This window comes from Dipteris shenzhenensis, chromosome 31, assembly GCF_047967505.1.
Source record: "Dipteris shenzhenensis isolate YYH24624 ecotype China chromosome 31, Dip_SZ_1.0, whole genome shotgun sequence".
Taxonomy (NCBI): domain Eukaryota; kingdom Viridiplantae; phylum Streptophyta; class Polypodiopsida; order Gleicheniales; family Dipteridaceae; genus Dipteris; species Dipteris shenzhenensis.
In genome coordinates this window covers 11,115,785-11,127,352 of record NC_141626.1, presented here as the reverse complement: position 1 = coordinate 11,127,352, position 11,568 = coordinate 11,115,785, and the positions used below count along the sequence as shown (strand labels likewise).

The following is an 11,568-nucleotide window of genomic DNA, read 5'->3' as shown; positions in this document are numbered from 1 at the left end:
TCTTCTCTATATCTTGCCTCTCCACAAGTAGGACACTCTCTTGCCTCCTTATGTGGTCCACGAAACAGAATGCAATCATTGGCGCATGCATGTCCATGCACTTGTAATCCAATCCTCCAAGAGAGGTCACATGTTGCCTTGTCATATCTCTTGAGGTCGGTAATTTATTCTCCCTTGGAAGCATTTTACACAATAGCTTGCATGTGAAGACCATAAATGAGAAAAAGTATTCGAGTAATTGACCCACTAGCATAATTCACCATGTTTGCAAAATAGACTTTAAAGCTTACTTGAGTAATGCATTCAAACTTGCATTGCTCCGGTTTGCAAGTTTAGTAACTCAAGGAAGGCACGTAGAACATAGAATGTGCACCCCTCAAATAGTGGAGTCAATGCTGCAGTAAAAAGATCGTCTTGCTCCATGCTATCATCCCTACCTAAGGACTGATGGACATATAAATCCCGCACCATATCATCAAACACCTCCTCCTCCACTACCTCATGAGGTAATGGTGGAGGGCTACATATGTGGGTGTGGCACTGCATCCTATATCAAATTAAAAAAGGATGATATATATTCAAACACATGAACGCCCATAGGTATCTCAATCAACCTTAATGCTTTAACACTTACCAGGGATACGGTCGCATCCCATTCTCTGTACTTGGAGATGTGATTGAGTGTAATTCTAGGTGCACGATACATGTTTCCTCAACATCGATTACACATACATTTGATTTTTTGCTCCAACCACATTTCATGATGGTAGATACGGAGGGATTCATCCGCACTGGAGCTACTTGTTGAAGATGAAGACATCCTACAAATAAACAACCCAAAAATGTGTTCTTGCTTGAGTAGTTAATGAGAAAATTCTTCTACGCATCTATAAGCGCATCTGTACTATGGAACACATCTATAGGCATGTTTAAAACACAGTGTAGATGCGCTGATAGACGCGCTTTAAGATACGCAAACTGCAAACAAGTTTTTGAACCTACTTTTAGCACACTTGCTTTCCTTTCGATACTTTTAGCACCACGCCACTTGCTTTCCTATTAACACACATAGCTCCACTCATCCACACTCATCTCCAAGCACCCACACTCATCTCCAGGCATACACACTCACCCCCAAGCATACAAGAGGAGAGGGTGAACAAGGAAGAGAAGAAGGAGAGGTAGCTTTGAAGAAAGACAAGAAGCTTCCATACCTCTATCTAAGGTAAGTCTCTTGGTGGTTGGTCTTCTCTGGACGTTGTTCTCTTTGGATTCGTCCTTTGTCATATGCAACGAAAGAATGTTTTTGGTACTAGTGTTGTTCTTTTTGGGATCGGGCGCATGTCCTTTTCACCTTTTTCTAGAAAAGCGTCTGTCGAAGCGCGTCTATACATGCTTCTAACACGAGTCTAATTTTTTGGAAAAACAGGCAGCCGCGCCTATAGAAGCGCTATTAATTTGCCGCGTCTATAGGCGTGCTCCAAAAGAGTTTCTTTGTTGCATTCCCCTTCCTTCACTTCCCCTTCTCCTTCTCCTTTCCCCTTCCCCTTCCCCTTCCTTCTCTTTCCTTTCTGCTTTCCCTTGTATGCATGTTTAAGTCAACTGTCAAATTTTCAATGCCTTAAGCATTCATGAGGAAATAAGGGATTGCATGAATGATGGAAATAAGTGATTGCATGAGGGAAATTGAACTGCAGCATGAGGGCGGGATAAAGAAAGAGGGCATGCATGATGGAAATCACGGGATTGCACACAGGATGGAAAAAGGGAAAATCCTCTCTTTTCCTATCTTTTTCTCTTTTTTCCTCTCTTTCCTTCTCTTTTTTCCTCTCTTTTTTAGTCTTTTCTCCTCTCTTTTTCTCTTTTTTCTCCTCTTTTTTCCTCTCTTTTCCTTTCTTTTCCCCTCTCTTTTCCCCTCTCATTTCCTCTCTTTTTTCCTCTCTTTTTCTCTCTTTTCCTCTCTTTCTTTCTCTCTTTTCCACCCACGTGAAGCTTTAATAGCCTAACATTGAGCAAGCAGATATAGACTTCTGTCACGCTAATTCAAAGAATGCAGGAGTCTGTAAATGCTTGCTCAATTTTTCTCTCTTACCTTTTCCTATTTTTTCTTTTGCCCCAATGATTTCATGCATGATGCAAAGATGTCATGCATGATAGAAAGAGGGCATGCATGATGGAAATTTTCTTCTCTTCTTTTCTACAGTTCATCATGTGGCCAGGAAGCTCTTCAGCCTCACCTGATCTTCGGGATGCCATCTTTTGGGAGTTATATATAATATTTTGGGACACCCTCCCACTCCTCAAGAGTTATACACATACATGACAAGTATTATAAACACCCCCTAGGAGTTGGTAGTACAGATTCCAAACCACCCCAATGCCACACCAGCTGAGATTACTCCTGTGGAGTCAAGACAACCCAGCAGGCTACAAAGTCGCTTCCCTTCTGCCCAATCATCAGGAGTCCCTTCTCCTCTACGGTCTAGTGTCCCTTCTCCCTAATCATCAGCACTCCCTTCTCCCCTGCGGCGGTCTGGCAGTCAAGAGTCCCTTTTCCAAAGACGAGTGGCAAGAGGACTAGCTCATCACACGACAGGGCAGCAAGCGTAGTAGCAAGGAGAGCTCTGGGGGATGCATGGCATAGGGCTTTGGGAGGGCTAATGGTGGGGGCGGGGATGATTCAGATGATGCAGACGTGCTAGAGGATAATGGTATGATCTTCTATGACATCACTCAAAGAGGAGGCATCTTGATGGATGCACGGGGGAAGGACATCATGGCCTTCATGAGCTCTATAGTTGCTAACAACTTCAAAGATTGCTTTATTCCATACAAATAGCATCCAAAAAGGTTGGCTAATGAGACCATCAACAATGATGTACGCTCTAGGTATCCCAATCCCCCCAATGTTGAGTTCAATGGTAAGTCAAAGATTGTCGTTATACTTGCCAATAAAAGATCTTCGCTTAAGAGGAATGCACTAACCGAGCTTGCCAGGACAGAGGGAGGTCGACCACCAAGGGGCCATCCCCACATCGCTCATAAGCGTGAGTGGAAGAAAGCAATGAATGCAGCGAAGGTGGACCCTAGTCTGCAGCACATGGATGCACGAAGGATCCAAATGGAGCAATATGGAAACGTGCATTTTGGAGCAAGGGGTGTTAAATCATGCGAGGCCCAATTTGTAAGTATCAATCTCAAATTATATTGTGTTTAGGTGGTTTATTAGGAGGTTGTTTCTTTGTTCTAACCCCTCCACAAATTGCAGCTTGATATCGTGGGCAGGTACCCTAATCCTATCGAGACAGCCTACCATCGTGGACATCACAAAGGACATACATGGAGGCACTTCTATGATGAGGGGTTGATTACTGAGGAGCAGTATATCGGGGCTACTGGAGCGCCCCCCCTCAAGTATGTAAAAGTACTTAAATAATGTCAATATTGTAATAAAGACTTGATTTTCATACATTGATACATGTTGTCCCTCGTTTACAGGCCCTTGGGGATATTCAGGAGGAAGAAGGCAAGGATACTAAGGAGGAAGAAGGCAACGAAGAAGGGAGCCAAGAAGGGAGCGAGGACGTAGATGACTTAGATTAATCATAGAAGTAGTGCTAGCTACTTTTTTTTGTACTTGAAGCCATTGGCTTGCCTTCGTGCCTCTCTTGTATATACACTCCTCTTATTTTTTGTACTTGAAGCCACAGGACGTGGCTTGGCTTCATGCTATATGTACATACAAGCACTTTTTGGGCTATGAATTAATATATACTCCTTTTATTTTTTTGGTTTTCAATTTCCTTGTGCAATGTTCTATCAATGAATGCCTTGTGAACTCAACGTTTTCGAGTTGTAATGTTTTATTCGGAATTGTAATCGTTGGCTATAGAGGTACTTGGAATCATGCTAATCAAAATGCCAATCGTGCTAATTAAAATGCAGTTGGCTGTAAGAATTGAATTGCACACTGTGGAAATGGGATTCTTGTAACCACACAGCATACATAGCATTCTGTTCAACCACACAAAATTCTACTTTTTTTTATTAAAAAAATATGCAGATTGTCTATAAATGCGAGACCTTTCTTTTTTTTTTTTCTACAAAGCGCCTATAGGCGTGTCTATCTGTTATATAGATGCACCTATCGACATGAGTCTATAGACGCACTCGTAAGTTTTTTTTGTAGTCAACAAAATGCATCTGTGTGCACATATCTATGGATACTTTGTGTTGTTGTGCTAGCTGCTTGGAATTTAGCTGGTCAAAGCAAGAAAAGCATTTTCCCAACCATTATTAAGTCTACCCAAGATCGACGGCTAGGATTAAAGCTCCGTCGACCCCCGCCGTTGACGGACTATGTGAAGCAACAAGCACAACAAACCCATCTTTCCATGTTGCCTTCCAATACTAATCAAGCAAATGATAAAGACGAGGGAAATGCACTTCAATCATTGTAAAGGTGGAATTCAATCATTGTGTAGGCTATGGGTGGTACCCGTTGCCTCAAGCATTAATTGGAATTCAATTATTGTAAAGATTAAATTCAATCATTGGAAAGGGCATGGGTAGTTACCATCACCTCTCAAACGTCAGACTCCTTTATACAAAGACTCATTGAGCATTTTTTTCTTCTAAATGTACATCAACGTATAATTACAAGTATAGCTCTAGCTATTCTTTGGAATCCAAAACATTTTTCATATTTGTCTCTATTTAGATGTTTTAACAATTTTATGTATATTATGTGTGCCAATTGTTCTTTACATTGGCATTAAAATACTAAGAGTCTCTTGTCTAAGGAAAAAAATAGGACAAAAGAAAGGATAAAAGAGAAAACAAAAAGGAAAGAAGAAGAAAAGGAAAAGAGCCGTCGAGTATGCATCAAATTATTTTTTGTTTGTAGTTTATTTCAAGTAAAAGATTTGTTTAAGAGAGAAGAGGATGGATCTTCCATAGATTTAATTTATTTAAATTATTAATAATGTTTAAAAATACTTTTTTAAAGGAGGATTCTTAAAAATAAAAATTTAAACTAAGATTTACTTTACTTCTTCAGAGGAGGATTCTTAGAAATAAAAAATTAAACTAAGATTTCTCAAATATAGACTAAGGAAGGAATTATGTTTTGTATTTTTTGCATTATTAGTGCAAAATGACAATGTGAACAAATAAACTTTTTCTTGGGAAATAATAGTTCCAAAAAAGTGAACTTTGGATTTGGGAAGGATATTTTCAAAAAGATAACTTTGGATTTGGGAAGGATCTGTCCAAACAGGAAAAAAATGTTGAAAATTATTGAATACAATGTTGCTTCTATTACCTAAAATTTTGCAGGTTTTACAAACTCGAGTTTTTTATTCTTCAAATGTTGCAAGCCCATTGTATATACTTTATAGGTTAATCCTTCGCTTAAAAACTGCATCATTTTGAATTCATTGCTTTTTCAATCTTTAATCTCTATTCCCACTCTCACCCCATAAGGTTTTTGCTTACGAAACTTACTTTTTCATGCTTGATGATCACTCACTTGTCATTAACATTTTTTGCTTGACAATAATGTGAACATAGCATGAAAACACAATTAGCAATAAAACAACTCTCGACAACGTTGAGATAGTGACTATTAGTGATTGTACTACCACTAGCAATATTTATGCTTAATACTTCTCTAGTTTCATGTCTGTGATTTTGATATTGCAAATATTGCTTACATGATGGCCAATATAAAACCTAAAATTTGCATGTATGTAATGACTTCACCTCAAAATGCTATGCATGATAAATCCATGAACAATGTGGTTAAGTGATTCATTTCGATACCATTCTTGTTTTCCCTCCACATCAAATTGTTTTTTAGAAACCAAATCTTGCCCATCACTCCCCTACTTTTCCCCTCCCCTCTTTCTATATTCCTCCTTCAACCATTCTCCTCTACCATTCACATTCTAGCCAATTTTGCCCCCTTTTGTAATTGATTTTTTTGTTTGGATAGTTTGTGCTACCAACCAAGAAGAGAGTGCTTGATACAATTCAAATAGCAACATCAACATATGACTCCAAATATTTCAATAGGATAATTATGAGGTTATCTTGGACTCTATTTCACAAAAAGTAAATTAATTCCTAATAAGGTTCAAGTATGCACACACACGCGCACTCCCCCCCCCCAACACACACTTCCTACCCCTTCCTCCCGTTTGTTTAAACCCTGGTTCCTTTTTTCTTCCCACCGTACCCCCCCCCCCTCCCTTGATTTATCCCTATTTCTATTTATTCCCTTTTTCCCTAATTTTTTTCATGTCTACTTCAACAAATTTTTAATGTCTCCTTCCTTGGTTTTCTTCTCGTTTTCTTTAAACATTAATCTCTAGTTTCATGTTTGTGATTTTGATATTGCAAATATTGCTTACATGATGGCCAGTCTAAAACCTAAAATTTGCATCTATGTAATCACTTCACCTCAAAATACTATGCATGAAAAACCCATGAACAATATGGTTAAGTGATTCATTCCGATACCATTCTTGTTTTCCCTCCACATCAAATGAGTTTTCAGAAACCAAATCTTTCCCATTACTCCCCTACTTTTCCCCTTCCCTCTTTATATCCTCCTCCTTCAAACTACTAATGTGCTCCTCTACCATTCACATTCTAGCCAATTTCGCCCCCTTTTGTAATTGTTTTCTTTGTTTGGATAGTTTGTGCTACCAACCAAAAAGACAATGCTGGATACAATTCAAATAGCAACATCAACATATAACTCCAAATATTTCAGTATGATAATTATGAGGTTATCTTGGGCTCTGTTTCACACAAAGTAAAATAATTTCTAATAAGGGTTCATATATGCATGCACACGCGCACTCCCCCCCAAGACACGCGCGCACCCCCCCCCACCCATATACACATCAAGATGTGATATTGATATGTTACTTACAAAATGATATGTGTAACATAATGTTCTAAAATTGTAAAAAATTCTTCTAAACGATGCACTTGATGAGGCATAGTTGTTGAGGCTCCATTACAGTGACCTTATTGGTAAGCAACTTGTACACGGAGACACTTCCATTTAGAAAATTTTGAGATGGCAAATTATATAAGGATACACTTCCATTTGTACAATCTTGAGATGGCATTAATTCACCTTGTCTCTTCTAGGTGCTAGAGACATTGAAGGCTCGATATGGGATTATCTCGACAGTTAGACAAGATTCTAACAGTGGGTTTTCATATTACCAATCGTATAAAAAATCAAGTTGTGATGATTCAAGAAAGAGAAATAGTTCTCATATTTTTGTTGTTAACAAAAGCTTAGGTCAGAAAGGGCTTGGGGTAAGATTTAAGGAGGAAGCGTGAAGAGTGTGGAGGCAAAGCAAAGAAAGATATAATATTGGTGTTAATGAAGGCAACGCTCTTGAGGTGGGAGAACCACAAAGTGCAGTGCAACGTCCAAACTTTGAATTTGGCCAACCCATAAAAACATAAGATTGAACAACAATTTTTACAGCTACAAAAAGATGGTCCAGCTTTAGAACAAATTGTAGTTATCTATTTTCATCCATCATCTTCACAATCAGTTGCTACGTCCATCATTTAGGTTTCAACGCGCAGTCTATCGTGATCACATTTCGTTGATGCATTCCGTTGATTTCCGTCGTCCATCTGACCATCGGATTACGTCCCTGCACCTACATATTCGTCTTCGTTGATTCATTCTGTTGATTTACAGCGTCGGATTACGCAAACCGTTCTCTGCTTGTGGGTTTATCGTTGATATTCATGCATGGCTAGAGCTTTCCGTCTGCTCATCTTTCGTTGATATTGCATGCTACAGCTTAATTCCGTCTGCTCATCTTTCGTTGATATTGCATCTTTACAGCTTTCCGTCTGCTAGCGAGCTATGGCTTCAGCAGCACTAGCAGCAGATTACGTCTGAGCACCAAATTTATACGTCCGTTGATTTACGTCGTCGACGGAGAGTACGACGGAGATATTCGTCGTGCATCTGAGCGACGGATTAGGTCTCTATATGGTTGACGAATGCTTTAATTGCCGTCTGCTGCAATCGCTAGCGAGCTATAGCTGCATCAGCAGATTACGTCGTCGATGGAAGATCGTGCATCTGATCAGAGTCGTTGACGAATCCTTGATTCATCGTGGTTCCGTCGTTGAAGCAAATCGTTAGAGCTTTCCGTCCACTGATCATAGAGCTTTCCGTCGTCGATCTTCTTCTTCGTCTTGCGATTTTTCGATCATCTTCTTCGTCTTGCAATATAATCTACACTCAGAGCTCGCGAGCTATGGCTGCTCATCAGCCCGACTTCATCTTCCGATCGCAGCTCCCTCCCTGCCCCATCCCTCCGTCGCTCACCCTCCCTCAATTCGTCCTCCATGACCTCGACCCTCATCTCCACTCCGTCGCCCTCGTCGATGCCTCCGACGGTAGAGAATTCACTTACGGCCAAATCCGTTCCCTCTGCTCCAACGTCGCTGCCGGCCTTTCCCTCCACCTTGGCCTCGCCAAAGGCGATGTCGTCTCCGTCATCCTCCCCAACATGCCCGAGTATTGCATCCTCGTCTTCGGCATCATGTCCGTCGGCGGTGTCTTCTCCGGCGCCAATCCCTCCTCTCACCCCGAGGAGCTCCAAAAGCAGCTCGCGGTTTCCGAAGCCAAGCTCCTCATCACCGATGCTGCCAACTACAAGAAGATTGCCCGCTTGGACGACATCCAGATCCCTGTCGTCATCGTTGGCGAGGAGAAGCCTCCCGGAACGATCCCCGTCGAGAAGCTTTTCGAAACCGACGGAACGAATTTTCATCCTGCTCCTGTCTCGCAAGAAGACCTCTGTGCCCTCCCCTTCTCGTCGGGCACCACGGGGCTCTCAAAAGGAGTCATGATCACGCACCGAAACCTTATCGCGAACCTCTGCTCCACCCTTTTCGATCTGCAGAAGGTTCCTCCGGGGGAAAACGTGACGCTCGGCCTGATGCCCTTCTTCCACATCTACGGATTCACTGGGATTTGCTGTTCGACTCTGCGCACCAAGGGCAAGGTGGTGGTGCTTGCCAGGTTTGAATTGCGCCTCTTCCTGTCCGCCCTCCTCAAATACGAGGTCACCTTTGCGCCAATCGTTCCTCCCATCATCCTCTCGCTCGTCAAAAGCCCTGTTGTGGACGAATTCGATCTCAGCAAGCTCAAATTGCAGGCAGTTATGACAGCGGCCGCACCGCTTGCTCCAGATCTTCAGAGAGCATTCGAGGCGAAGTTTCCAGGAGTCATGATTCAGGAGGTAAACCCATTCTCCTTCCGCCCTTTAGTTCTTTTCGTGGAATTCAATCTTACAACCGTGATCATTGAGTCAGGCATATGGCCTCACGGAGCACAGTTGCATTACTCTCTCGCACCTCGCCGCCGGGCATCCGCGTGGAATCGCCAAGAAAGGCTCTGTGGGCTTCATACTTCCGAATCTTGAGGTGAAGTTCCTCGATCCTGAGACAGGGAAATCTGTGCCAGCAAACAAGCTCGGGGAGCTCTGCGTTCGCAGCCAGTGCGTGACGATAGGTGGGCTTGAACAAAACCCTCTCCGAGTTATGTTTGATGATCACCCGAGGGATGCCCCTTCCCAGACGCAAGTTTAGGTTGCTGGTGGTGCTTGGCGCAGGTTATTTCAGGAATCCAGAAGCCACTAATAGCACCATCGACGAGCAAGGCTGGCTGCACACCGGTGATATAGGCTACATAGACGACGACGGTGACATCTTTATTGTCGAAAGGATCAAGGAACTTATTAAATACAAGGGTTTTCAGGTGAGGGGCTGGCGTTCTGTAGCGCAGAGTGTCGACTATATATTTTACGGCCGCACTATCCGGCAAGCTACAGTAACTTTTCAATTTTGGTGCTGTACTAATCACTTTAAGCGGCGGCAAGCTGCAGTAACTCTTCAAATTTGGTGCTGTACTAATCAGGTTCCCCCTGCTGAGCTCGAAGCGATTTTGATCTCTCATCCACAGATTGAGGATGCAGCTGTTGTACCGTAAGAATCTCTCTCTCTCTCTCATCGCCCCCCATGAAGTCTTGAATTCTAAGGATTCCGAAAGTGTAGTGCTTGCCCTCGTTCTCCCACAGTCCCCTTCATATTGCCGTGAGAATAGCATTCCTTCTCTGCAACAGTGCCTGAGAATACCCGTATGTCGGATTTCACCCCGTTGAAAGATTAATTGGGATATGCCCTTGCTCTTGGGTGTGAAAAGATTGCCCGACGAAGAGGCCGGGGAGATTCCTGCAGGGTGCATCGTACCTGCAGCGGGCAGCTCGCTCACGAAAGATGCCGTGATGGAATTTGTAGCGTCTAAGGTATATCGTCGTTTCGTTAAGGCTTGCATCCCACTCGAGTTTGCAGGGACGAGGGTAATAATTCTTCCATGGTGCTGCAGGTGGCATCGTACAAGAAGATCAGGCTGGTGAGCTTCGTTGCCAGCATTCCCAAAACCGCAGCTGGGAAGATATTGAGGAGGACTCTGAGGGAAGACCTTGTTAAAAACTTGCAGGCCGTCAATGGAAGCACCTATTGAGGAGGACTCGAGGGAAGACCTTGTTAAAAACTCCACTGGCAATGACATGCAGCCAAAATAACATCGAAAGGTTGTGGCAAAGCTTTAAAACTTTGGAAGAATCCTTAAGATGTATTCCTTGGCTGCAATGCTTAATCCTCATGGTTGTCCATATACAATCGTTTTCAACAAAAAATAAGATCAATGACTAAATCCTTGACATTCAAGCATTCTAACGACGCGTAAGGTCTCCTTTACAAAAGAATTTCAAAACATGGCTCAGTGTTTCAATGAATCAGAATCTTATTTTATTTGTTTTTTGACTGAAAAGAGATTTTATGATGTGATAGTTCAGCAACGTGAATTGAATATTGTCCTTTTGGGAGAGAGTATATGAACTCATGGAAAAGCAGTAGAGCAGCAAGCAGCTCAAGCTTGCCCCAGAGATTTTATGATGTGATAGTTCAGCAACGTGAATTGAATATTGTCCTTTTGGGAGAGAGTATATGAACTCATGGAAAAGCAGTAGAGCAGCAAGCAGCTCAAGCTTGCCCCGAGGTCATGTAATTTGGACTAAGAATGTATTTGTATTGATTCTCTCTCTCTCTCTCTCTCTCTCTCTCTCACACACACACACATGTATTGATTCTCTCTCTCTCTCTCTCTCTCTCTCACACACACACACACGCACACACACACGAAAACATCACTAGCAATTAAAACATCACATCAAGCTTAGTCACAGACCAACGATCCCAAGGTGAGCAAAACAATTACCCCAAATTCCACATAAATAACTCTCCCAAAGAGTTCCCAATAAAACTCAGGTATATGTCCGAAATGAGCAATATCTTGGAGTGTGTTTCATTTGCCCAAAATGCATGCCAACTTCATCAATCTTAGCCAATAATAATAATCCCAAAGTCCTACATTACACTAAATTCTCCGTAGGACTGTGCAGGATCTCAAAATTAATTACAATGCTCGACTTAGATTTTCAGCCAAATGCA

General features: G+C 42.1%; 1 protein-coding gene across 2 annotated transcripts; it reads left to right on the top strand.

Annotated features, from left to right (window-relative positions):
* The first annotated feature begins 7,562 nt into the window (after positions 1-7,562).
* ACOS5 (acyl-CoA synthetase 5) lies at positions 7,563-10,824 on the top strand. Of its 2 annotated transcripts, XM_087369663.1 has the most exons (7): positions 7,563-7,764; positions 7,886-9,296; positions 9,370-9,568; positions 9,669-9,814; positions 9,974-10,041; positions 10,259-10,361; positions 10,442-10,824. In XM_087369663.1, exons 2-7 carry the CDS (start codon positions 8,307-8,309, stop codon positions 10,577-10,579), a joined length of 1,644 nt encoding a protein of 547 aa, XP_087225789.1. In that variant the 5' UTR covers positions 7,563-7,764; positions 7,886-8,306; the 3' UTR covers positions 10,580-10,824. The 2 variants fall into 2 exon arrangements, with proteins under 2 accessions (XP_087225789.1, XP_087225790.1); XM_087369664.1 differs by having other exon boundaries at positions 7,563-9,296.
* Positions 10,825-11,568: the final 744 nt, after the last annotated feature.

Bases quoted from the DNA above. Each gene is read 5' to 3' on its own strand.
- ACOS5 (XM_087369663.1), top strand. From the start codon at position 8,307: ATGGCTGCTCATCAGCCCGACTTCATCTTCCGATCGCAGCTCCCTCCC. The intron at 10,042-10,258 runs GTAAGAATCTCT...GGGTGTGAAAAG, and splicing joins GAGGATGCAGCTGTTGTACC to ATTGCCCGACGAAGAGGCCG. The intron at 10,362-10,441 runs GTATATCGTCGT...ATGGTGCTGCAG, and splicing joins TGGAATTTGTAGCGTCTAAG to GTGGCATCGTACAAGAAGAT.